This window comes from Acinonyx jubatus, chromosome E1 (assembly GCF_027475565.1).
Source record: "Acinonyx jubatus isolate Ajub_Pintada_27869175 chromosome E1, VMU_Ajub_asm_v1.0, whole genome shotgun sequence".
NCBI classification, from domain to species: domain Eukaryota; kingdom Metazoa; phylum Chordata; class Mammalia; order Carnivora; family Felidae; genus Acinonyx; species Acinonyx jubatus.
The window spans coordinates 16,746,514-16,774,141 of NC_069397.1; the positions used below are offsets into that span (position 1 = coordinate 16,746,514).

At 42.4% G+C, this 27,628-nt stretch overlaps 1 protein-coding gene across 7 annotated transcripts in view; it reads left to right on the plus strand.

Moving 5' to 3' along the window:
- Positions 1–27,260, plus strand: part of SSH2 (slingshot protein phosphatase 2) — a 248,306-nt gene extending 221,046 nt beyond the window's left edge. For all 7 annotated transcript variants that reach the window (XM_027034594.2, XM_027034596.2, XM_027034595.2 and 4 more), the window contains 5 exons: positions 536–582; positions 4,367–4,513; positions 7,769–7,969; positions 16,844–17,678; positions 20,289–27,260. In XM_027034594.2, the coding sequence (XP_026890395.1) occupies positions 536–582; positions 4,367–4,513; positions 7,769–7,969; positions 16,844–17,678; positions 20,289–22,322 (3,264 nt within the window). In that variant the 3' untranslated portion in view covers positions 22,323–27,260. The remainder of the gene's footprint in view (positions 1–535; positions 583–4,366; positions 4,514–7,768; positions 7,970–16,843; positions 17,679–20,288) is intronic.
- The last annotated feature ends 368 nt before the right edge of the window (positions 27,261–27,628 follow it).

Below are 27,628 nucleotides of genomic sequence, written 5' to 3' on the forward strand. Positions count from 1 at the left end.
ATGAAATCTAGGTTTAATTCATAATAATGCCACTTTGTTCATTTAACACATGTTTATTCAGTACCTACCAGGTGCCAGGCACTCACTGTTCAGGGGTTTCCATAGGCAACAAGCTGTCCTCAGGAAGCTTATATTATAGTGGAGGAGAGAGGTAGTAAAGAAACTAATAAATAAATATACAAGTAGAAATTGTGATACATACCTTTGAAAGAAATCAGAATACTATAAACCAGAAAAACAGATGACATTTAACTTAATTGGAGTATGATCAAAGACAGCTTTCCAGAGTATGATCTTGAGCAAAAATTATTTGAATTCTATGGGAGTTGGTTTTCTTATCTGTAAAAATGAAGATAACTTTTTTACACTTTCATTTGTGAAAACTAATTGTTATAACATACGGAGTACCTGAGTTACAGAGAGGAAATGCAATAGATGTTATTGGATCTGCTTCTTCCCTCATAGGACACCTTTTCAAATATTGTATTTTGTTCATTTGCTAATACTCCGTAACCTTGTTTTTTTGGTTCCACAGGGCTCTGAATGGAATGCCTCAAATTTAGAGGATTTACAAAACCGAGGGTAAGCACACACAGCAATTGCTTTCAACCCCATGACTGAAATCGCTGTTTGTTCTTTACTTTTTCCTGTTAAATATGGTGTCAATGAGTAACTTTAAGCTTAAGAGTTGCTTCCAGTTGATTTTAATCAGGTGGAATCTAATAAAAATTTAAGTGGCTGTTATCCCACTGTTTCGTCCAACACCTCCTAAGAAAGATCTTCTGTTTCAATGGAAAGGCTTTCCAAAACAGATGTGCATGTCTTTTGCACTGTTTTAAAACCAAATGTAGTTATTGGTCCCTTTTGTTTGTTTTTAGAACAGTTTAAGGTTCACAGCAAAATTGAGGGAAAGGTACAGAGATTTCCCATATTCCCCTGCCCCATACATGCATAGCCTCTCCCATTAACACCATCCCCACCAAAGGGGTTGCATGTATTAACAATTGATGAACTTGCATTGATACATTATAATCACCCAAAGGCCATATTTACTTTACAGTTCACTGGTGGTGGTGTACATTCTGTGGCTTTGGACAGATGTATAATATCGTGCATCCATCATTATGGTATCATACAGAGTATTTTCAATGCCCTAAAAATCCTCTGTTCTGACCATTTATTCCCACTTCCACTTCTGGCGACCACTGATCTTTTTACTTGTCTTCATAGTTTTACCTTTGGTTCCTATTTTTTATGTAAGAGTACACAGAACTGCATATGTTGGGTTCACAGCTATTCATCAACATTTATTGATCATTTTCTGTGGACTAGGTACAGTGCTAGATACTAGGAATCCAAAGAAAAATAAGACTCAGTCCCATCCTTTTTTAGTAAGGTGCTTGAGGTCTAAGTAGTTTTTTGTTTGTTTGTTTGTTTTTAAGATTTTACTTTTAAAGCAATCTCCATACCCAACATGGGGTCAAACCCACAACCCCAAGATCAGGCATTGCATGTTCCACAGACTGAGCCAGCCAAGTGCCCCTAAGTAGGTTTTAAATATAAAGTGGACAAGCTTCTGAAATTGAACAAGAATACATTCTACCTTGTATTAAGATATGTGCCCCTGAGCGGCATGGTTATTGAGTTTGATTGTAGCTGTTGAGACGACCATGAACATTCAGCAACCAAAAAGCTGCCATTCTTCTAACCTTTTTACTTCTTAGCTAATACCTAAATTTTTCATTGAACTTGGCCTTAGGAGGCCAAATTATCCCAGTAAAAGAAGAGAAAGTCATGTCTGAAAATTGGCCACATGTAACTTGATTGTGGACAGTGATCAGACCTACTGAAACCCAGAAGTAGTGATGGCTGCCTGTTTTCTCAGCTGTAAGTCAGCCTTCTGGTTATCTTTAACATGATTAGATACATACTCCCTACTTCTCCCTCAAAAGAAAGATATATCCTAATTGTTAAAGTGAATTTGGGACAAGACTTAAGCCAAAGAATTATACAAAGAGTTCTTGGGTTGAGAGAAGGGGGCCTGTGAATCTGGTTATTACTTAATTTAAGATATGAAAATAAAGAGAACTTAGAAATTTTAAATTGATTAGAATTGAGTCTAGAGTTCTTGAAAATATAGACTGTATCTTAGTTTTGTGTAAAACGTACGTCTACCTTACTCAGAGCTTTATACCAAGAGGGTGCTCAGTAAATGTGAAGGAATAATAGAAAAATTGACTGACTTGCCAGAAACTAGCACAGAGATACAGTATTTAATATGGAATCTGAGACTTGATGCAGCTGTTGCCTGGCAAATGCATTGAAATTACATCATGCATACATCTTTGAGTTTAGAATACACTTTGACAAGATCAATGGAGATGATACCTATTCATCTCATTTACTGCTTAAAATGCTAAATTATAAAACACAGATGTATCTATCTTAAAAAACAGTATAGTTAGATGCTCAGACATCTACTTAGATCTTGTTTCATAAATTCACTTGTTCTTAAACTCTTGTGGATTAAGAATTACAGTTACAAAACATGTATACTGCCCCTTGTGGATGATTTAAGGGATATTCAAGTTTAATTTTGACATAAGACCATTTTCACCCAATCTTACTGACTTCAGATCCCCAAGTAAAGTGCTACTCCATATAGAGGTGGCAAACAAATTTCAGGGGGTGCTGTTCTCAATTGGTAGTGGCTGTGTAGAGTTCTGTAATGAATAGGATTGGGAAACCTTGTACTGCCGTAATCTATTACTAAAGTATGGGATTAGAGGTGGGAGGTGGTTCCATTTTTATTTTAAATAAGATAAGTGTGCTTTCCTTTTTTTTTTCTGACCATTATATTGAGATAAAATTCACATATAGTTCACTCATTTAAAATGTATACTTTGGGGCACCTGGGTGGCTCAGTTGGTTAGGTGTCCAACTCTTGATTTCAACTGAGGTTATGATCTCATGGTTCATGGGTTCGAGCCCCACATCAGGCTCCAGGCTGACACTGAGAAGCTTGCCTGGGATTCTCTCTACCCCTCCCCAGCTTGCACATGCTCTCTCTCCCTCCCTCCCTCCCTCCCTCCCTCCCTCCCTCCCTCCCCTGCCTTCTGTCATCCCTCTCTCAAATAAATATACTTTAAAATGTACACTTAAATGGTATTTATTACCATGGTATTAATTTACAGTTTTTCAACCCAAAAAAGAAATCCTGTACCCTTTTTCCCCCAGCTTCTAGAAACTACTAATCAGTCTATCTTCTGTCTCTATACGTTTACCTATTCTGGACATTCCATTTAAATGGAATCATATAATATGTGGTTTTTTAAGAATAGTATCTTCCACTTAACATTATATTTTCAAGATCTATCAATGTTGAAACATGTATTAGTAACTTCATTCCCTTTTTTATTGCCAAGTAATGTTCCATTGTTTGGAAATACCACATTTGTCAGTTGATGGACATTTGAGTTGTTGCCACTTTTTAGCTATTAATGTATGAATGCTGTGACCATTCACACACAAATTTTGGGGTAGACTTATGTTTTCATTTCTTTTGGATTTATACCTCAGAGAGGAATATGCTGTAGAGTAACTCTACATACTGTTTTCCACAATTGCATATGCTTGCTTTTTAAATTAAAAAGGAAAAAAATTCTTTGTAGTAATGGACTTTGATGCTGAGATTCAAATGTTTCAGAAAAATTTTGATCTCTGGAACTTAACCACAGAATTGGTTAACTGTGACTCTCTCTCTCTCTGTAGTCATTTCTCTGACTTCAGAGATTGGGTTTGTAAGAACCCATGTATAGTTCTAAGAAGGAAGCAGCTTCTACAGAGAGAAATAAGTAAGTCTGTGTTGTGTTGCTGGAGTAAACTCCAGTGATGTTTAAGTCCACACAGCACTGAGAAAAGATAACCCTGTGGCAAACTAGACCCAAGCATTTCTTGAAGTTGTGCAGTGAGAGAGAGAGAGCAGAAGAAATTTATGATACAGAAACCCTTTTCTGCAAGCCTCTCGGTATGGGAGAACTCAGACACATCGCCTGCTGTGGTGGCCAGGAATGCAGCTTAGAGAGTTAAGAGAGTTTCAGGTCCAACTTTCCTCTGACCCTCCCATCCCTCACCTCTTTTGCCTTTCTTGTAGTTTAGAGAGAGTAATAGAGCAAAATCTGACCTTTAGAAAGGTAAAGGAGATTTTTCCCTTTCCTGTTTTGTTTTTTTTTTTCCTTGAGGTAGATGTTAATAGTCCTGATTTAATACAAATGACTTCCAAAGAATAAACTATGTTTCTGGTAATTTTAACAACTCAAGAGGCACCTAGTAGTAGAGCCCATATTCTCCCTTGGTTTCCTCACAGGGTGCGCTATATCTTGAATGTCACTCGAGAGATAGATAACTTCTTCCCAGGAGTCTTTGAGTATCATAACATCCGCGTATATGACGAAGAGGCAACGGATCTCCTGGCTTACTGGAATGACACTTACAAATTCATCTCTAAAGCAAAGTGAGTAATGGTCCCACACACATATTCTGACCTGTGTTCCTTGTGCACCATCCATGAGTGAGGCCTAAAGCTATAGATAACCTGCTTGACTATACTCAGGGAGAAGGAAGTAAAGAGAAAAAGGACACTGATATTCCTTAATCCTAGGGAAGAGTTGACTAGAGACTTCATCCTTTTCCTGTAAGTAGATGAAGCCCCTGGAAGAAGATCACCTCATGTTGACTGTTTCCATTGAGCACAAAATTAGGGAAAATAAACCTAAGCTGCTGCAAAAGAAATAAGAATAAGAGAAGGAAGAAATTCTGAATGAAATGATTAAGTTGTCAAGGTGGACATTTGAAAGTTGTGTAATAGAAATTGCCCCACATGGGCGGAGCACAGAGAGCTCTTCTTCCTGAAGACGAGGAGACACGTAGTGGGGTTTGGAAGCCTTCTCATTCTTTTACTTTACTTTTATGGTACTCTAAACAGTGAAATTTTTCTCTGGCCCTTCTGTTGATGTCATCTTTAAATTGGTCCTTTTAGTGAAACTATTTAATAGTATTAATTTGGTGTTTAATATTAATTAGTAATATGTCAGCACTAATTTTTTTTTAAGTCCCTGGGGATTTCCTTGCCAATCCTACATATTCCTTCAGTAGAAGGAACTGTAAATGAGCGTGCTGGCCGAGCTGCCCTCTTCAATGGGACCACATCCAAATCATCCATGGCAGATGAGAAGCACTTCTGTTTTTAAAGTCCTCCTTCAGCACTGATTCCACATCTCTCTGCAGACCCTCCATAGTCAAGAAGTCCTTCCTCTTAGTTACCCTGAATCCTCCTACACTAGCTTTGAGCCCATACTCTCAGTCCTTAGCTAACACCTGAGTGTTTTATATTTTTGAAGCCTATGAAATTGTTCTCAATAATACCACTCATGGCATGCTTACTGCATGCCAGATACTTTACCCATATTCTCTTATGTAATATTTTCCAAAACCTAGAGAGGCATGTGCTGTCATCCTTTTGTAGAGATGGGGACAGACTGTAGAGATGAGGTTCAGAGAGGTTAAGTAACAAGTGGTGAAGATAGGACTTGAACCTGAGATCATGTCTGATTTCAGAGTCCATCTAGTATATAGTCTAGGTCCTTGAGCAAAGGAGACTGGAAAAGACCAGGCCAGTTGTCAGGATCACTGCCAAAGAGGCTAGAGTTCAGATGAGGCCCCAGTCCCCGTGAAAAGAAAAGCCAATTTCAGCAGGGCTGGGATTGAGGTGAGATATGTGAGGCACCCAGGTTGCTGTAAGCGGGCCCTCCTGCTCAGGCCCATGCAAGTGTGGGTCAGCGTCTGTGAGTGAGTGCCTCCTTAAATGGCCCCCTGGACACCTCATGTATTTCATCCAAATCAGGGCCCTGAATTCCAGACACAACCTACATATGGGTGAGTTTAGGATTCCTAAAGTGATACCAGACTTAATCTAGACAACTGGCTCAGGGAGGGATGGGAGAGATAGGGGAAGTGTGTGGCCAGAACTGAAAGATGAAGTTGGATTAGGTGAGAACTGACTTCAGATCTTTCAGTATGTGAGTTACAAGCCATCCACTGAAAAAGCCCAGTTCAAAATGAAGAAATGATTTTATGTGGGTGGGTTTTATAATTGTATTTTTCTTAAAACTGTCCAACTTTGAGTACCTTCAAAGCCTGCAAGTATAGACCTGAAATTTGATGTCAGAGCTTGATGGAAAAATATAGAGCACATGTCTGAACTTCAGTCTGAGTCACTGTGCACTGTAGTTTAAATGAAAACCCTGTGGTGTCATAAACAAAACAATATCCTAGTCAGTTGGGATCATCTAAGCACACACAAACAAACACCTGCACCAACCTATGGACTCCAAAATTTTGCCTCTAAATGATGGGTAGCAGGTTAATCTTACCTTCCTTTTTAGACTATTTCAGTTATTCCAGACCATTATTACCAACCATTCTCTTTCTTCCTATCACTTATCTGGTTCACTCATTTTGGCACAGAACCTCATGTCTCCTTGCATTGTACTTAACTCTTCAATGTGTATCTATCTCCAACAGAAGAATTACAAGCTTCTGGAAGGAAGCTTGTCTACTGTGATATAGTGAATGAGTGAATGAATAGGTTTCCCTATTAGGCGATGTACTTTTTTTTTTTTTTTTAACTTATTGGAATAGCCACTTGGGAAGGATTTTTTTAGCCCATGTATACTGGTAAAAAGAGTAACCATTCTTTTTTCCATATTTTAAAATATTTTTACTTAACAGCTGACAGCTCTAACAGCAGACCACCCCTAAGTTTGTTCATATATTTGGTAAATATTTGAAGACTTACTCTGTGTCACACATTGTGTTATTAGAGAAGTAGCATAACTGAGTAATGTTCATATCCAGCGTAATGAGCTCTGGCATGTTAAGACTAAAGGGTTTTGTTTGTTTCTTAGTGTCACTTTATGGTAACTTTGTTTTCTCTTTCTTCCACTCCATTAAAACAACAGGTAGTTAATCATTCCACCCTCCTCACTAAGAAAGTCACATAGGGCATCACATGGTCCCATCTAACCTCACAGATTGTCTAGCCAGCCCCTAGGCCGAACAGGGTGGTAGTGTGGTGAAAAATAATATCTAGGGCTACATCTGAGTAAAGAGGAGGGTTAGTTTCGTTTGTTTTGTACTTTCCTCCAGGGGCAGAACCTTTACTGGAACTTGAACTAGAAGCAACTCCGAACATTTGGATGAATTAGATGAATCACTGTCACACTCTTAACTCAAGAGTGTGCCAGCCTTGAAACATGTCCCTGAGGCGGTGCGGGGACTGGCCTCCAAACACATAAAGTGGAGTCCAGTCTCTAAATTGAAAATTCTTCCCCTCACAATCTGTGATCAACTGTCATTGCAGTTACCATTTTAATTATCTGTTTCTCCCACTGAACCCCCTACCCTTTAGAAGATTTATTTAACTTTGCATCCCAGGACCTTGTACATTGTCTTACATATGATGGTTGCCTGGTAAATGTTTGCTTGAATAAATTAAAAAGAATTAATATTAACATTGAATATTGTTTGAGTACACTAGAATTGCCTACCCTCCCTGCACATTTGACTATACATGTATACAAGTACACCTAAGGTAGGATGGATTGAAAGAAAATGGAAGGGCGACAGGAGACTTGGAAACATTTAGAACCTAGCTTTTAAAATGTACTCACTATAGTGTTTTTCTGTGTACCTCAATCCCCCAACCTAGGAAACATGGATCTAAATGCCTTGTGCACTGCAAAATGGGGGTGAGTCGCTCAGCCTCCACTGTGATTGCCTACGCAATGAAGGAATATGGCTGGAATCTGGACCGAGCCTATGACTACGTGAAGGAAAGGCGAACAGTGACCAAGCCCAACCCCAGCTTCATGAGACAACTGGAAGAGTACCAGGGCATCTTGCTGGCCAGGTGAGTCCTGCAGTGACTTTCTCAGATCTTCCCTCTGTTATACTCCTTGGACCAAGGTAAAATGTCCTTCCCTGCAGCTAGTTTTCAACCTAATTTGGATATGTGATACATTTTGAAAATTGAAACTTCTCTCAATCTAGTTTTTAAAAAATAAGTACAAGCATTTAAGATTAGTATGGAAGATTGGGTGTTTAAAGACTTTTAAACTGAAAGGTGGAAATACTGTTCTCTTACTTTAGTTCTCAACTAGGTGCTGATTATCATAAACATTTCTCAACATCATCTAAGGCCAGATACAGCTACCTTATCAAAATGGGTACTTCTTGCTCCCAAAGAAATGCTAAGCATAGATGAAATTCTTAGAAATTTTTGGCATTATTTTTTTCAGTGCTTGGTTTCAGGGAGTCGTCTTCAAAATTTTGGTCACGTGACAAATCAGATTTGGGGTATGAAGGCACTTCCCGGAAATAGCTCTCTTGTTTTCTTTTTAAAAATCTTTCCCTCTGCTTTTATATGTATGCTTTGCAAAAATGCAGACAATACAAAGAGAAAAATCATTTATAAATTCAATATCCACATACAGCAATCAACATTATCTTACGTGTTCTCCAAGTCTTACCACATATATTGATGGATATTTTCTCACAAAAGCTATTCTTCAGTCTACCTCTTCACCTAATAACCGGTCTTTTTTTTCTTTTTCTTTTTTTTTTTTTTTAACTATAGCAACACATATTCAACAGTTATACTGCTTAGCCATCATTTAACCCCTACCCTAGCTTTATTGAGATGGAATTGACCTATAACATTGTGTAAGTTTAAGGTGTCCACTGTGTTGATTTGATACATTTATATATTGCAAACTGATTATCACTGTACCATTAGCTAACATCTCCATCCCTTTAACATAATTACCATTTTTTGTGTGTGGTGAAATATTTAGGATCTCTCTTAGCAACGCTGGAGTATATGATACAGTGTTATGAGCTGTAATCTCCAGGCTGTACATTAGATCCCCAGAATTTGTTACTCTTATAACTGGAAGTTTGTACCCTTTGACCAGCATCACCCCATTTCCCCCATCCTCTACCCCCTAATATACCACCACTCTATTCTCTCTTTCTCTGTTTGGCTTTTTTAGATTACACATCTAAGTGATACCATCTTCACTGCTTTCAGAGAAAAAGATTCATGTATTAAACTGGATTTAAGCATCAGTTTCCTGAGATGCCACATGCTAAAGTTCTGTGCAGTGCTAGATTTTGCTTTGTTTTTTCCATGTGGGCATGTTCTAGGTGGTTTTGTTCAAATGAAGGCACAGCTGCCTAGAAGCAGTTGGGGCTGGTGCCAGAGTTTGCCTCTAGTGAGTCTCATGACTTGGTCTTGACTGTTGAATCTGGGCTGTGTTTCCCCTGAACAAAATGTTAAATAGCCTTCCAGCCTATCCAGGCAGAGGGACCACCCTCCCACCCCCAAAGTATTGTGAAAATGCAGCCACAGCGTAGCATTATGGTTTCCACTAAAAAACCCCTCCCGTTTACTCAGTACTTGGCATGATCTCATCTGAGCCATTCTTTGAGGAGGCTGGGAGGATACTCAAGTCTCCTCCACTTAAAAAGAATTTATAGGTCTTTGGGGCCAGATTTTGATGACATTTTTAGATTAGATCAGAAGGTAGGACACAGCAGTTCTTTTTGGCACAAGAAGGAGGCATCTGAGTGCTGGATGAGACATAAATATTGTATGTTCCCAGACACACATATGACGGATGTTAGGCAGTGTCCTCACGTGACCCATCAAGAGCAAGGATACTATGTGTCCTGCCAATTTCAGTATTTATTCTGGAATCCCAGGCTACTGCAAGCTGTTGGGTTGGGTTTTTTTAGCATATGTGGTTTTTCTTAGATGTTAAAGGAACTTCAGAAAAATCTTAGATGAGGATAAGAAGGGCAGCATAAATCCACAAATCACAACTGCCTCTTCCTTTCCATTTCTCTTCCATCCTGCCTTTCTGGGCTTGATTCATGGAGGGAGAGGCAAGCCCTGAGGAATGAGAAAACCACAGAATTTGAGTCAGTAGATCTGGTTTCCATCTCTGGTTCATCCCCTTGCTGGAACTTTGAGAAGTTACTTCACAGTCGTGATCCTCACCTGACCCCATCTACAAAATGAAAATCAAGAACCCTATCTCGCAAGGTTTTTGTAAATACAAACATGTATAAATGTATACTCTATGCTGGTAAGGGTTATTCTGATGGGATTCCCATCATCTCCTTTCTCCAAGGCTCCCAGAAAACAGACATATACATGTGCCATTTATTTCATCCTCCTTCTACCACCCACAGACACAGTAAGTCCATTAGAAACTAGAATAGGAGGGCGCCTGGGTGGCTCAGCTGGTTAAGCATCCAGCTCTTGATTTCGGCTCAGGTCATGATCTCATGGTTCATGGGTTCCAGCCCCACATCAGGCTCTGCGCTGGCAGCAAGGAACCTGCTTTGGATTCTCTCTCCCACTCTCCCTGCCCCTCCCCCCGCCAAAATAAATAAAATTAAACATTAAAAAAAAAAAGAAACTAGATTAGGAAGTGGTCATGGAATTTCCTATATTGTGATATTTCCTGGATTTTAAGAACTAGAATCTTAGTTCTAGGAATATCATACAAACTGCTTTTAGCTGCAAGTAGTGAAATACCTCCGTCACTTGGGATTTCAACAAGAAACCGCATACTCGGATTAGGATTATTTGAGAAGGGCTTTTTATAAAGCTACTTTTTACAGAGGTGTGGGGTTGTGGTGGAATCAAGGGACTTGGATCAGCAGAGCTGTTTGGTAATAGCTGCTAGGCCCAAAGAGGGAGGGAGCAGTTACTAGAACCTAGAAGGAGACTCCTGAAAAAAGAGGTACCTTCAGAGAGGAGAAATAACCTTCAGTCAAGGGACACACCAGCCTGAAGTGGCCCTGTGGGGAGGGAGCTAGGGGAATAAGTGGCCTGTCCCTACTCTTCTCCCTCCAGACTGTCTCCTGCTGGGGCTCCCATGGAACAGTGAATACCCAAACCAAATCAGGCCTCTGCGAGTTAGGAAAAAGTGGGAGTGCCTGCTGGGTGTACAGCCATTAGGGTCTGCAGTCTCTGGTGTGTTGTTAAGAAACAGCACTTGTAGACTACTGCTGAACTAGCTGCCAAGTGAATTGGGCCCAGCAGACTCTTGCCCAGCTGTAAAGTGCTACTCTAGGACCTGCCTGCTTAGAAGAGCAAAGAGAGAAAAGCCCCAGACTCCTGGAACTGCCTGAAGCTCTATCAGTTACCTGGCAGCTTAGGTAGCCAGAAGAGGAAAGTCCTTCGAAAAATTCCATTCATTGTGTTTGCAAAGAAATCCATTTCCTGTGGAGGTGCTTTGATCTTGTATTCCACATCTTCTCCCAGGAAGTATGTGGTGGTTTTCCCAAAAAGATAGAGCCCTGATCCTAGCATTCTCTAGCCCCATGGTTGTCTAGGGAGGCACTGGGTACTTAACTTGAGGTGGCAGCCTTCTGTTTGAGGGTGTATTAGCTCTCAGTACTTTGATGTCTTGGTAGAAGTGAAGTTTACCAAAGTGATGCCAGGCCCCGGTAAGTGACTTATGAATTGGTTATAGTCTCTTGATCAGATGTGAGGGTATGGGCCTAACAGTGACCACCTGTCTGAAATGCAAGGGACTTTTTGCATATTTCAGTATGTCTTTAAGAGCCTAGGGAAGACTAATATTTAATATAATCCTTTAGACCTAAAAGTGAGGGTATCATAAGGCCACTGGTAACTGTTTATATCTAACTTTATTTTTTCTGTTATTATAGCTGGGGGATGAGAGTGAGACAGGAAGAGGCTGTGTGTGTGCATGCACGCGCATGTGTGTATGTGTATACGTGTGTGTCGAAACCCTCCATTAAACTGCCAACATCCCTGTTTGTTATTCTGTACTCTGATCATGCAGGTATCTGGCAGATTTATGTTCCGTTAGACAAGTTCAGATTTCAGTCATTTGCAAGCTGGACCATGTGTCTATGAGATTAGGTTCCTGTGTACAAAGAGCAGAGAAGAAACACTGGGTTATAGCCAGGGAGAGTTCATGCCACATGTCTTCATGGATGTCAGTTCTGATTCTTTGAATGCCCCTGTCACCAGGGCCAGAAGAGGCAGAGGTGTCTTTTACACTCCCCAGCTTTGCTGGTGGACACATTGAAGTCTAGTTAGCTGGTGCACAGTGGTCAGTCAGCAGAAGGGAACCCAAAAATGCACCCAATTCACAATTGAGATTTAAAGGATTTTCTTAATAGCTTTTTAGTGAAATAATCTTTTAGGTTTTTGTTTTATTTTTGAGAGAGAGCACAAGCGGGAAATGCAGAGAGAGAGAAAGAGAGAGTCCCAGGCAGGCTCTGCGCTGTCAGCACAGAGCCCAGTGCAGGGCTCAAACTCACGAACCATGAGATCATGTCCTGAGTTGAAATCAAGAGCCAGATGCTTAACCAACTGAGCCACCCAGGGGCCCCTTCAGTGAAATAATCTTAAAGCATTTATGACCATGCACACCACACAGAACGTGCTCGGTTGGTGCTTTTTCTCTTTCTTCTTCCTCCTTTCTTCAGGCTGCCTCATGCCCTAAAAAGTAACCATAAACACTCTGATTTTACTATAACCGATACCCCATTTTTAGCAGTATTTTCTTCTATATACCTTTCTCAAACAAGGTAGGTTAGTGCTTTACCAAACATGTAACAAGAAGAAAGCAAATTAGAGGCAAGAGAATGGGATATCATATGCGTCCGGTCATTAGATTTCCTTACTATTCATTTATGAAGTAAAAGGCCAAATTCTTGCCCAGAATGACCCAGTCATCTTATGTGTGTGTCAGTGTGTTTATGTGAATACAAATTTAGGCCCACAGTCACTCAGGGGAGAAAAGAACCTGAGACTTCTTTGCATCATCCAGGCCACAAACCAACTCTGAAGTTCTTTTTGACAACTTGTTTATTTGGTGCCTACCTGAAATAGATGGAAGGAGTCAGCTGAATTTAAACATTAACAGTTTAAAATAATAAATACAATCTAATGTCTTATATCTATCCTACCACTGATGGAGCATCAGAATAAGCTGGCTTGGAAAAAGCAGCACTGGAAAACAGTTTGGTGTTACTGAGTAAAACTGATGATGCACGTATGCCCTATGACCCACCTTTTCTTCTCATATATATAGCATCTTTTAGAAACCAAAGTATGCACCAAGTACAGGAATGCCCATGACAGTGCTACTTGTAGTAGCCAAAACTGTTCAGCAACAGATGGATACATAAACCGTGGCATATTCATCATACTCGCTGAAATTATAGCTATACACAATGATGAATCTTGTTTTTTTAATGTTTATTTCTTTTAGAGACAGAGAGACTGAGTGGGAGCCGGGGAGGGGCAGAGAGAGAGGGAGACACAATCTGAAGCAGGCTCCAGCCTCTGAGCTGTCCGCACAGAGCCCGACTCGGGGCTCTAACTCACAAACCACAAGATCATGATCTGAGCTGAGCTCAACCCACTGAGTCACCCTGGCGCTCCTGATGAATCTTAGAAACAGTGTAGGCAAAAAGCAGTTACAGAAGAATCCATACATGAGTATGATTTCATTATATAAGTTTACAACATACAAAACTAGGCAGTGTATTAAGAACACAACCTGTCAGGGCACCTGGGTGGCTCAGCGGTTAAGCGTCTGACTTCAGTTCAGGTCATGATCTCGCCATTCTGTGGGTTCAAGCCTCGCATCAGGCTCTGTGCTGACAGCTCAGATCCTGGAACCTACTTCAGATTCTGTGTCTCCCTCTCTCTGCCCCTTCTGACTTCAGGTGTTCATTCTCCCCCCCCCCCTCAAAAATAAATGAACATTAAAAAATTTTTACAAAAACACAACATGTCGACACTATAAAGAAAGAAGATGATAAGTACAAAATTCAGGACAGAGTTTACTAACCTCTGAGGTGGGAGGAGGAGGAGGGAGGGGAGCAGGAAGGGGCCCTGGAGTAGCAGTGCTTCAAAGGCCATGGTAATGAGTGCCTTGTTTGTGTCAAAGAGCTGCCCACCACTCTCCCTGCAGGTGCTATTGCAAAAGTGAAAAAGGCAGTGGAATCAGACCTATCTTTGGATTGGGATTTTTCTTTCTCCTTTACAAGAAGGTGTCAGTTTAATTCCAGAGCCCTGACCTAATATTTTCTGATGATTATCTCCCCCAGGAAGAGAATGAAATCCCTGCTGGGCAAAGAAAGCAGCTGTAACATCAGCCACTTCCTCTGAAACATACGCTGTTGGTACCTATTAGTGTAATTTTAGTCTCATTCCCTCCTGATTGATTAGTGATTTGCAGGCAGTTTCAAAAAAATCATACTTTGGAAGGTTCTTGGGATCATGAGAAAAATCCCATTTGCCTGTTGACTGATAAGATAAGCTGTTCTTAGAAAGGTGAGAACAGCTACTCCCTGTCTTCCCAGTCATCTGCATCACAGGAATTGTCCTGCCATGGGGGCTGAGTGGTCTTGGTGCAGGTTTGAACATCATCATGATGGGTGAGGGATAGAAATTGGAGAACAGAGCCATATGTAGGTCAGGAAACAAGAGTGTCCAGATACAAAGGAAACTTTAAAGGGAAGCACATTGGCCTCTGTTGATCACAATGTACAATTTAAGCCCCACCTATCCAACCATTCAGCTTGCCCCTCCCACAGTCACTCACTTGTTTGGGAAGTGTGATATGTTGTCTCCTCCTAGGGGTGGCTAGAGTTCATGCAGCTTGGAAAGGGTGAAAACCCTATCTTTCTCCCTGCTATTGATTATAGCTTGTCTTCATAAACAGAATGACCTGTTCCCTACTCAGAAAAGCACTCTTCTGCTGTGCAGGCCTGAGTCAGAGCCCCACCCAAGCCACAGCCAGACAGGGGGAGCTGAGAGCAGGTGCAGAGCTGAGAACAAACAGGGGTTCACATTAGTGCAGGCGCATGACTCGGCAGAGATTCATAGGCAGGCGTGGCCCTGAGCAGGCGGTAAATTGTTTTGGGCTGTTTCCCATTCCACCCTGCAGTTAGGTAATTCTTCATCAACTTCTAAGTCATGAAAACCACACCCCTAAATAAGGGACCTGTTTCCTGGGCAGGTGATTCTGACCAGCCACGGGGCCATCACCTTTTTCTTTTTGGCTAGGGCTTTGGAAACTGCTCCCTTGTTAGAGAATATGGTATCAACTAAAATTTCATCCCATCAGACCTTCTGTCTGTAAAATGAGCTAAAGGATGGATCTGTGTGTGTGATCTTCCTTTGGGCCACCTGCTTTTCCAGGTGTCACCTCAGCTTGATGGTTTTTATCCAGAGATCCTTATGGAAGAAGCCTATACTTTATGCATATCCTCTTCCATTCTGTTACCAACCTTTGTGGATTTATTAGCCTCATCTTTGATTTCTAATTCAAGAAAGATTACCACCCTCCTCACATTTCTACTTCAGTGATTAAATGTGTATCAGCTCTTTATCCAAATTATGAGAACTTGGAATGAGCTCCAATAGAATATTTCTCTTTGTATTGTTTAGGTGCTATTTTGTTTTAGTTTCCCCCTCCCCGGTTATTAATGTTAAACATGCTCATTTTTAAATTTTAAAACTTATAGAAATACAGAGTAAAGACAGTAAAGCCCTCTCCAAAAGTATTCTGCCTTCCTTGAAAGAAACCCTGTTACCAATTTGATGATGTACCTCCAAATATTTTCCTGTACTTATTAACCTGGGAACTGACCATTCCAAATGTGGTCAGCATGCTCTTTCACTCATCTTGGACAACATTCTACTAAAGTACCTGTAGCATGTGGGTATATGGACTGTGATTCAAATAAATCCTCTTTTTGAGGCACCTGGGTGGCTCAGTCGGTTGGGCATCCAACTTCAGCTCAGGTCATGATCTCACGGTTCATGGGTTTGAAACCTGCGTCAGGCTCTGTGCTGACAGCTTGGAGCCCGGAGCCTTCTTCGGATTCTGTGTCTCTTTCTCTCCCTGCCCCTCCCCTGCTCGTACTCTGTCTCACTCTGTCTCTCTGTGTCTGTCTGTCTTTCTGTCTCTCTCTTAAAAAATCTATCAATCAATAAATAAACATTAAAAAAAAGTTTTTTTAATAAGTCCTTTCTTTTTCGTGTCTGATCCATAGTATTATATAGTAAACATCTTTGTATCTTTGTGCACCTATAGTTGTATTTCTCCAAGAAAAATCCTTAAAAGAATTGATTGCTGGGTAAAGGGTTAAATTTTGAGAGCTATTGTCAGATTGTACTCAAGATTTTACAGTTCCCATTCCTACCAACTGTATGTGAGAGGGCTTGTCTGGCTATGCCATCATCAACACTAGCTGTTAACCATTTTAGCTCTTGTCAGTCTGATAGGTAAAAAGTCAGATATCATATTGATTTTTGTTTTGTTTTTGTATTTTGCTATTAGTTAAATAGAGCATCTTTTTTTTAACTTTATTTATTTATTTTGAGAGAGACAGATACAAGTTAGGGAGGGGCAGAGAGGGAGACAGAATCCCAAGCAAGTTCCGGGCTGTACACACAAACCTGACTTGGGGCCCGATCTCACAAACCATGAGATCATGACCTGAGCCAAAATCAAGAGTGGAATCCTCAACCAACTGAATCACCCAGGTGCCCCAAATTGAGCATCTTTACAAATGTTTATTGCCTACTTCTTCCACTGGGTATTAACAAAGCATTTTGCAGGTTAAGATTTAATATTATCTGGGAGCGATTTCCTGGGTGGGTGTTGGTTGATTTCACAAACCAGAGTGAGGCATTTCCTGTGTATGTCCTCCACAGCAAACAGCGACATAACAAGCTCTGGAGATCTCATTCAGATAGCGACCTCTCAGACCACCACGAACCTATCTGCAAACCAGGGCTAGAACTCAACAAGAAGGAGATCACCACCTCAGCAGACCAGATTGCCGAGGTGAAGACCATGGAGAGTCACCCACCCATACCTCCCGTCTTTGTGGAACATGTTGTCCCACAAGATGAAAATCAGAAGGGCCTGTGTACCAAAGAAAGAATGATCTGCTTGGAGTTTACTTCTAGGGAATTTCATGCCGGACAGATTGAAGATGAATTAAACCTAAATGACATCAATGGATGCTCATCAGGGTGTTGTCTCAATGAATCAAAATTCCCTCTTGACAACTGCCATGCATCCAAAGCCTTAATCCAACCTGGACAGGCCCCAGAAATTGCCAACAAGTTCCCAGACTTAACAGTGGAAGATCTGGAGACAGATGCGCTGAAAACAGATGTGAACGTCCACTTACTGCCTCTGGAAGAATTGACATCTCGCCTGAAAGACCTTCCCATGTCCCCTGATCCTGAATCACCGAGCCCCCAACCCACTTGCCAGGCTGAAGTCTCAGATTTCAGTACAGATCGCATTGATTTTTTTAGCGCCCTAGAGAAGTTTGTAGAGCTTTCCCAAGAAACCCGGTCTCGATCTTTTTCTCACTCAAGGATGGAAGAACTGGGTGGAGGAAGGGGTGAGACCTGTCGACTCTCAGTGGTAGAAGTAACCCCTTCTGAAGTGACAGCCGACGACCAGAGAAGCAGCTCTTTGAGTAATACTCCCCATGCATCTGAAGAATCTTCAATAGATGAGGAACAGTCAAAGGTAAAAACTGTCTTTATAGTTTTCTACCTAATGAAGTTCTCTTTGAAGATGAAATAGTTGAGAGTCTGCTCTGTTCATTGTGTTTTTGATGTTGCTAAAGATTTAGGAAGGCAGTACGGGAGAGACTCTATAGCCGAGACTTGCCTTAAAAACTTAGGATTAAAATTTTTTTTTAATCCATTGCCTTTTGAGAAACTTATCTTTCCAGATTTTTGGTGTTTTTAGAAGCACTTCTGAGAGGGGATGTGGGAAGAAGGGATTAGTCAAAATGAATGTCCTGCCTGCACAAGGAGAAGTCCCTTCCCTGATCCTCTGCAGTTCAGACCAGGTCTCGCCAATAATGAAGTGTCTGGGATAATGAGTAAGGCCTTTTTGTGGAGATGGATTTGTTTGGGAAATTCTTTCTGTCTCAGAAAATGCAAAGACTAGATATGTGTGAATAGTTGTTAGAGTAGGAACCAATGCTGAGTTCTTGATGGTGATGCTATTAATAATGTTTCTGGATTGTTCCTCATCTCAGACCCTGTAGTATCCAAGACTTGCGGGATGGTTTGAGGAAATGATTGAGAGCAGACAGAATCCCTGGATTCTTCTCTGTAGCATATGAACTCTTAGGAGCCCAGGGAAAGAATTACTGTGTATCATCAATGCTAAGACTCACACTTATTCTCATTTTGACACTTCTGAAATTGGGATGCATCTTAAAAACAATAATGGTATCTTAGATCAATATAATATAGTAGTTGGGAAGTAAATGATGACAGATTTACTCTCACCTGCCAAATTTCACTTAATGGTTTCAGTGGGAGTGACTACATTTTGATATCTCCTGATATCTATCTACTTATATTTACCACCTTGTCCATTACTTATCTTTTCTCTATCTCAGCTATCCCAGGACATTCATTGCCTCTGCTGCTGTCTTCTCTCTCCTGGAAAATCAGAATGCTTGAGCTCTCCTTTGGACCAGTGGGTGTAGCAGCTCTGACAGAAATAGCTTTTCTGCAAAGTCCCTAGTCATATGAGCACTCTCCACAGCCCATGCACATACTGGGCTCACTGTGGCTTCTCTCCCAGTCTTGGCTAGTTTACCTCTGCCTAATGTCCCAGGAGATTTCTCCCAAAGGCATAACTGACCTTGTTAGTTTGTACTAGTTCTGACTTTCTCTTGAAGGAGAAAGACCAAAACAATTCCTATGGAAATATTATATGTTGAAGGCTTATAAAAATGTTAACAAAGCAGATTGATGGCTATCATGATGCCACTTTAAGAGATGTCCATGGGGCGCCTGGGTGGCGCAGTCGGTTAAGCGTCTGACTTCAGCCAGGTCACGATCTTGCGGTCCGTGGGTTCGAGCCCCGCGTCGGGCTCTGGGCTGATGGCTCAGAGCCTGGAGCCTGTTTCCGATTCTGTGTCTCCCTCTCTCTCTGCCCCTCCCCCGTTAATGCTCTGTCTCTCTCTGTCCCAAAAATAAATAAACGTTGAAAAAAAAAAAAAAAGAGATGTCCAATGTCCATTTCCAGATTTTGAAATCCTTATCTTCCCCCCCCCACATAGGACTTGATTTTGTATTGGCCAGTTTTCTTTTGCCTTGTTCTAAATCCATCTAGGAATTGTAACTGGTAGAACAGTAAAATGTCAGAGAGTCACAGTTTCTAAGTTGCTCAGGCATATGGCTGCATAAGCCAAGTAAACCTTTCCCAGAAGGAGCCATGTCAAACTTGGAAATTGTGTGATCAGGTGCAGAGTGCCCTCATGTGCTGGAATGCTACTGCCAGGAGGTGCAGCGGGAGGATCAGGAGGAAAGCTGGCAGGACAGAGGAGAGAAGGGAGCAGTGAGTCTCCAAATCAGGCATTAGATGATAACCTCATCCATCTCGCCCTATCACTGGGCATGTTGAAGGTGGCCACTGAGCCCTTGAATGGAACTCCTTTTCTTAAATAAGGTTAGAATCAAAGTGGAAGTTGAGGGGCACCTGGGTGGGTCAGTCGGTTAAGTGTCTGACTTCGGCTTAGGTCATGATCTCATGGTGCATGAGTTCAAGCCCCGTGTTGGGCTCTGTGCTGACAACTCAGAGCCTGGAGCCTGCTTCAGATTCTGTGTCTTCCTCTCTGCCCTCCCCCGCACTCGCTAGCTCGCGCTCTCTCTCTAAATAAATAAATAAATAAATAAACAAACATTTAAAAAAAAAAAAAAAAAGAATCCAACTGGAAGTTGATAGGCCAGAAAAGAAAAATCTCATCTACCCCAATATGGCCTAAATCCTGAACGCTAATAATCTTAGGAAAGTAAGGATTATAGGAACCTCCAAGGCTATCTGCTGTTCATTTTTGGAACAAGATATTGGGTCAGAATTCTGTTTGAGTAAACAGAACAAAAGTTTAGTAGGCAGTGATTCAACCTGTAACTAATATTGTATCTCTGCCTTTAATGAGTCTGTTTTTTTCTTGTATGACAAAACAGATGGCCAGAGGACAGTCCCAGGCACTCTGTGATTTGTGTCCTCATAGCCAGAAGGTTCTCCTGGATTAGAAGATTAATAAGCACAACATCTGGCATTTTTAATTAGACTGCACTTTGCCATAACCATCTCACTGTTTCTCCCTAGGCAATCTCAGAGCTGGTCAGCCCAGATATCTTCATGCAGTCTCACTCAGAAAATGCAATTTCAGTCAAAGAAATCGTCACTGAGATCGAATCCATCAGTCAAGGAGTTGGACAGATTCAACTGAAAGGAGACATCCTATCCAACCCATGCCATACACCAAAGAAGCACACCATCCATGAGCTGCCCCTGGAGAGGGCCCAGGCCCTGGAGAACAAACCTGGAAATCTGGAGCAGAATGAAGGTTCCTACACAGCCCAGCCTGAACTAGCCAAAGACTCAGGGAAGTGGGACCTAGAAGGCTGCCTGACTACACACTCATTCACCACAGAGTTGGAAGAAGAAGAACCAGCTGAGGAGGAACAAGAACTCTGGGGCCCAGGGATGCACCCGGGTGCCAAGTGGTGCCCTGGGTCTGTGAGGCGAGCCACCTTGGAGTTTGAAGAACGCTTGCGACAGGAGCAAGAGCACCATGGTGCTGCCCCTGGTTGTACCTCATTGTCCATCCGCAAGAATTCCAAGAATGAGTCTTCTGTGGCAGACCTAGCACCAAAAGGGAAGAGTGATGAAGCTACCCTAGAACATTCTTTTGTCCCCAAGGAACCAGAGATTAACAAGGGCAAAGGGAAATGCAGTGGGTCTGAGGCTGGCCTGCTGCCCCATTCCGAGCAAAATGCACCTGAGCCGCTGGAGTTTCAAGAGTACCCAGGGTCAGATATTAGAACAAAGCTGGAAGGAGTCCTGAAGGATCCGAGGACTGTGGTTTCATGCCAGGGATCTGAGACACAGTCGGTCCCTCTTTCCCTTCCCAAGAAGATCGAAATCATTATGTCATCCAGTCACACTGAGCAAGGGGGTGAAAGAGCCACCAGCGAAAAGAGTGGGGAGCAAGGACTGAGGAGCGTGAAAAGGGAGAATTCCATCACCGTCCTCTGTACACTGGATGAAAATCTGAACAGGACTCTGGGCCCCGACCAGCCTGCTCTACACCCCACACTGCTACCTCTGCCTCATTCTTCCTCTCCTGAGCACGACAGTCCCACCAACCTGACCTCTACCCTGAGCAGCCCTGAAGACTGGGACAACAGCCTGTCAGTGGCACTGGAGACAGGAACACCTTTTGTCAGTCACACAACCCATGTACCGTCTGCCAACTTGGATTATGCACATTCCCGGACCGTAGTTCACCTGGAAGGCTTCACAGAGCAAAGCAGCACCACAGACAACGAGCCCTCTTTGGAGCAGGGCGGCTGGGAAGAAGGTCTGGACGGTGCACTCTCCAGTGGCCGTGAAGTGCCGTATGAGGGCTCTCTGTTAAGGAGTGAAGACCTAAGCAAACTTGGTGATAATATTGGGGAGTTACAAGAAAAACTGGACCCATTACCTGCAGCCTGTCAACCCCCACATAGCTCTAGTAGTGACAGTATGAAGAGTGTCAGCCATAGCCTCAGTGTGGTGAAAGAGCGCACTAAAGACATCGAGTCCCGAGCGATCTGCCAGGCAGGACTCACCAAAACAGCCCAAATGCGGCATTCAGCTTCCCTTGCCAAGTTAGGTTACTTGGACCTCTGTAAAGACTGTTTATCAGACAGAGAGCCTGTCTCCTCTGAGCCCTCTCATCTCAAACTGCTTCAGCCCTTCATCAGAACAGACTCAGGCATGCATGCCATGGAGGCCCAGGAGTCCTCAGAAAACCCAGATGCCTCCCAGAACCTAGAGCCCACCAAGTATTTTATAGAGCAACTCAAAACTACAGAGTGTATCGCTCAGAGCAAGCCAGTGGAGAAGCCTATCGTACAGTATGCCAAAGAATTTGGTTACGGTCAGCAGTGTTTGCTCCCCAGGGCAGAACCCAAATTGACTAGTTCTGAAGGAGGCCTTCCTTTGCTACAACCCCAGGGACTTCAGCGTGCAGGCCCGGCTCCCGGGCTGGCTGTGGCGCCCCGTCAGCAGCACGGCAGAACTCACCCCCTTAGGAGACTGAAAAAAGCAAATGATAAAAAACGGACAACCAACCCCTTCTATAATACCATGTGATTCTGAGCCTACACATGTGACTTTCTAAAAGAAATGTTTGTAAAAGGGGCAGGTGTAATATGTAAAGAACATGCACTTTATTGGTTAATTTTATAATATTTTGGTCATTTTACTGTTCCTGGCGCATGCAGGGTTAGGGTTTTTTTCTCTGTGTATGTGTGTGTGAGAGATTGATTTGGACAGCAAGACCATTTTATCATTTTTTTATTTTTCGAAAAATCAAACCTCAGAAAATACTCATTTTCAAAGAGCACCTTTATCAAAGGCAAATTGCTGTTTTTCAATCAGCTCCCATCGGCTCATTTTTGCCCTCTGAGAAAAAGCACTCTTGCTTGCTTGCTTGCTTGCTTGCTTGCTTGCTTGCTTGCTTGCAGAAGGAAGCAGATGGGGAGGGTGGGGAGGAAGCTGGGAATTGGAAATGCTCCTCTTCCCCTGGGCCTGTGTGATGATGGTTTGGTCTTCAGACCCAAAGCCTGAGATTGGGCCGAAGGGCAGCCACAAGTCTCTGAGCCTTGGGCCCCCGCCCACCAGGAATTCCCCAAGTTGGCAAATTCCGCTGTGCTTTCGAAGGGGTCTTCCAGAATCCACTTCTTCTGGTATTCCAGAGTATGTCATCACAGAAAGGCACAATAGTGGCTGGCTTTGTAAACTTAGCAAGCAAATAGGGTTTTTCCCCCCAAACACATAATTTTTAAATTCAAAGTGAACCCCAAATGAAACCCGAGGGATCCTGTGTAGAGGAACGCATACGAGAAGGAGGAGGCGCAGTCTGGAGAGGCTGGATCAGTGGGCTCCACGTAGGTGGTCATCCTGGCCCTCCCTGCCAGGAAATGCAAGATCCTTTCAACCAAAACGTAATAGGGACAGGTTTGAAAAACAGCAATTGAAAGTCAGTGTGTTCTTGTAAAATGAATACATTACATAGGGTTTTAACACTTCCATTACTTGAATAATTCTGTGGGCCTTCTGAGTTTAATGGCCATGTTTTTTTCCAGTTTACTTTCCTCCTTCATGCTGTTTCTTCAATGCTGCCTTTTTTTTTTCATAGATGATATTTGAATTGTTACATTACCTATGTATAACCTCCATTGAATGCAAAGTTTTCTTACCAATGTTATCACTGTTAACACTTGACATAGGTTGTTGTTTTTTTTTATTTTCCTGAAAGATTTGTCATTTCTCTAGCTTATACACAGTATTTATGTACATAATGTTGTCACTTTCTTACAGTGTTTTGTTGTTGATGTCATAGGATCTTTTTGATTTATTCTTTTTAAGAAGAAGTAAAGCTGCAACTGGAGAAAACACACAGCACAGAAATAAAACTGATGGGTGTTGGTAGGAATCTGCAGAATATGTTGATGGTGGTTTTAATTGTTTAAATGGAGACTTCTAATCGCCAGCTCCTGCCAAATTATGTGTTAGTATCTTCCTCCTCAGAGAAACCCCTAAAGGCTCCCATTAGATCACAGTTTGACTGAAGTCTGATTTCTCTTTGAGACTGAAATCCCAGGGTAGGTTGTTTGCTAGTAGCTGAACCACAGCCAAGGAGTCTGTGAGTGTTACTGCTGTACTGCTGGCCCAGGGTGGAAGCTTCTCATGTGGATTGGGCTGAAAGGTTGTGGGGAGGCCCCCCCCCCGCCAAGGGCAGGCTCCCATTATGACTCCATTTAGGATGCCGTTGCTTTGCTGCTATTGTGGAGATCCTTAACACAGGAGCACTTGCCATAAATAAGCTTATTTCACCTGCTTGCAAGAAGCATTTAGCCTGGAATGAAACACCCTCTGCAGCTCATCAGAACTGAAGAGGTTTGCACATTTGCTTCTGTTGGCTCTGGTTGATGTCCACCTTGCTGAGAGATTGACCAAGTACAGAGTTGAGTTTTGGTTTTTTGGTTCATCACAGCACTGAGAGGAAAAGGTGGATACCTAGACTGTCAAGGGAATGTCAGAGGCTGGAGTTTGGTGGGGGCAGGTAGCAGGGTGACCTGCTACAGAGAGGTGGACTGAGGCCATTCACAGATGCTCCAGGGGAGCTGTGAATCCAGTCGCTGTGTGGAAGCCATGGTTGGGTCTGACATTGCTGCCAGGAGGTGGATTGGACAGAAGCCTCCCGCTCTAGTGTCTTTATGATGTAGTAATTTTGTGTACCTGTGCTGTCCCTAAATAGTTTCCTTACATGTTCACATGTATCATCCACATGGCTTTGTGGTTCCTGGATATTTAATATGTTATGAAGTGTTTTTTTAGGTGGTATGTACCAGTGTGAGGAGGCTTGCAAGACAGGGTTATGAATTTCCAGGGCTCATCCATCTAAACGGCCCTGTCTTGTTGAGGCACTTCCACCACCGCCATTATTGATGGAGAAAAGACAGAAAGTTGTGGTGGGGTGAGAGGTGAAGAGAGTGGTGCCCGCTCATTAACCCTTTGAAATGGTGACATCCCTCACATTAAGTACAAGCAGGATCAACAGTATTGCACTGTTCTCTCTACTCCCCTGCAGTCGTGTTGAACGCTCCCTATCCCTGCATTAAGTAAGAACAAAGATGGGGAAGAGATCCTCTAATGCTGTGAAGATGTCTTTTTAGAAAAGGAAAAGGAAATAGTCTTGCTCTGCCTTCCTTTTTTTTTTTTTTTTTAATCATTTAATTTACCTGCTTAAATAAACATCTTCTACACAGGGCCTGTAATTCAACCTTGCCATGGGGTTTTGCCAGCCCTCTCAAAACTCCCACAACTGAGTGTTCTTGTGTTATTTGCATAGCTGAGCGAGGTCCAGGGGAAGTACATGATGAGCGCTCTCAAGGACTTCTCGGACTTTCTTGTCTTCAAACTTTCTGATAGTCTTGGGTGGCCTATTTCTCTTTTCCGTTCATGGAAAACTCAGACCTGGAACAGCAGGTCTGGTAGATGGACAGGAGTAGGAAGTCTTGACCTCTTGCTCTCTTTATTTTGAAAGCCACCATAGTCTGGCTCTCAAGTTACTCTGGAGGAGAGAGTAAGTGTGTATGTGCGTGCACACGTGCAAATATAAAATAACATTTTGGTGCAGGGGGTAAAAGCCCCAGGAGCACACTTTAGAGCTGTAATCTGGAGGGTTACCTGGTCAGTAGGAAGGAGAGAAACCCCAACCTGTTCTGGATTTTAGAAACACTTAGGAGTGGTATATACTATAGTAGAACTATAGTACTGTAGTGGAGTAATCATCATCTCCTCATTTTGGTTGCCTTTCAGATTCTTAATGTTCGGGATCATTCTTAGCATCCCGGGCTCTTCAGGCTCTTTATCATTTTCCTGATTCTATACCTTTATCCCAATTCTTTCTCATTTGGGGAACTACCAAGCACTCCAAGGACAGCCTGAGGAAGACAGCCCAGGCTCTGAGGTCCCCTCCTGCTGAAAGGCCCCAGACAGTAACTTTTGGATAGACCTGAAGTTTCTGAGACAGCAGCTCACAGAAATCTTCACCCGTTCCACCTGAGGATTTCAGTTTAAAGTGATCTAAGCATGTTTGGTAAAGATGTTTTTGTGGGAGTTGTTTTCTTTTAAGAAAGCATTATGCAAAGAGGGTCACTTTTAAGGGCATTGAAAAATTTTTTAAATAAAGCCATTCTTTGGCTCTTTTTGACAACTATTTGTGGATACTTTGTTTACATTATGATAATTAAAACACGCATCATCTTGATAGCCACTCAGTATCCTCCTCCAGGCACCCAGCCCTGGCTGTCCTGTGAGTCCTCACACAAAGCAAGGCCAGAGTGGTCAGCCCACTGGTTGGTACATGGGGAGGACCTGGAGCTAATTTTTCCATCTGTGTCCCACACTCCTGTTTAACACTCTGTATGGAAATCGTCATTTCCTCAGTCAGTGATGGTGTGTCTTACAGTGATGGTTATAACAGTGAATGGCTAGTGTCATTTTTGTCCAGTTTTGTTTTGCCTTTTTTTTTTTTTTTTTTTTTTGATGGTAGGTGAAATTGTAGCTCTTTCAGCACCAATCCAACTTGAAAGTATCTTGGACCTTGTTTTCCCTTCCAGACTAAAAGGTCAAGGCATGTATTAGGCATAAATGTATTTGCTGCCTCAACTCCTCTAACACCCACATTAGGAAAAGCCTGCCACCAGAGCAGGAAGATGCACACTCCTAACCCTGTCCCAGGGCTTTGGGGTTCCTTGATGCCATGGAGAGCTATTGCAAGGTGCTTCTGTACTTTTCCAGCCTGGAAGTGGAGGGTGACCGGGCCTGGCTCCTGCTATGAAAAGAAAACCAGCCTCACTTTCTCAGTGCCCCAGAGATCTAGGACAGGATTTCTAAACTGGAATCATCCCTCACTGGCTTCAAGATGCCTCAGAGGGTATATGACTAGTGCTGCCATCTGTGTCCTCACAGCGACACTGGTGGCAGTGTCCTCTACACATGCAGAGCTAATACCCAGGGCTTACTTCAAGCTGATGACCCAATCTGGAAACTGGGTAACTGGCCCTGAAATGATTCTCAATCAACAGGCCCACAGGGAATTGTTTGGTTTTTATGTTTTATTGGATTTTGGTTTGCCTGGCATAGCTTGAGGTGCCTTTTTTTTCTTTCTTTGTACTTTATTTGGTAGGACTTGTTTTAAATGTAGGAAATAAGTCCAAAAGACTCTCCCACTGACTGTTACCTTTGCCCCAAGCCAGTCCAAACTTTTATGCTCACATTTTATTAAATAAAGCAGGTGCTCCCTGGAATCTCTGGGACCTTTCTGAGGCATTTGAAGCAGAATATAGAGTGGTCTCATCTCCTTCCTTAATCTTCCTGGTGGTTGGGATGTTCCACTTGTATTATAGATTTTTTTTATTACTGATGTGCTCTGCTGTTTTTAAATGTGAACTTGTGCGCAAATGTGCAGATTCAATGTTCTTGTTACAGATTAAATAAATTTTTATTTTGAAGATGAAATGTGTACTTGATCAACAAAAGTGGGGTGGTGCTGGAGCAGGTGAAGGGATTGGAAGAGAACACTGATGATAAACATGGAACGATTCTCACTGATCTCCATCATGCACATCCTTAACAGCTGAACTCAGTGGGGGGGGGGGGGGGGGTGAGGGTATGGATCTTAACTTTCTACCTCCCACAAAGTAAAGACTGGATGGGCAATAGAATCACTAAAGATTATTTCAGACATTGTGCCTCCAATCAAGTGACCAAGCGGGAACTTGGCCTGGTCACCTGAATGTTAGGAGAATGAATAAGCAAAGGAACCAAAAATTCCTCTGCCATGTGTGGTACAGAGCGACTGCTCTGGGACAGCTGCTGTGACCTGC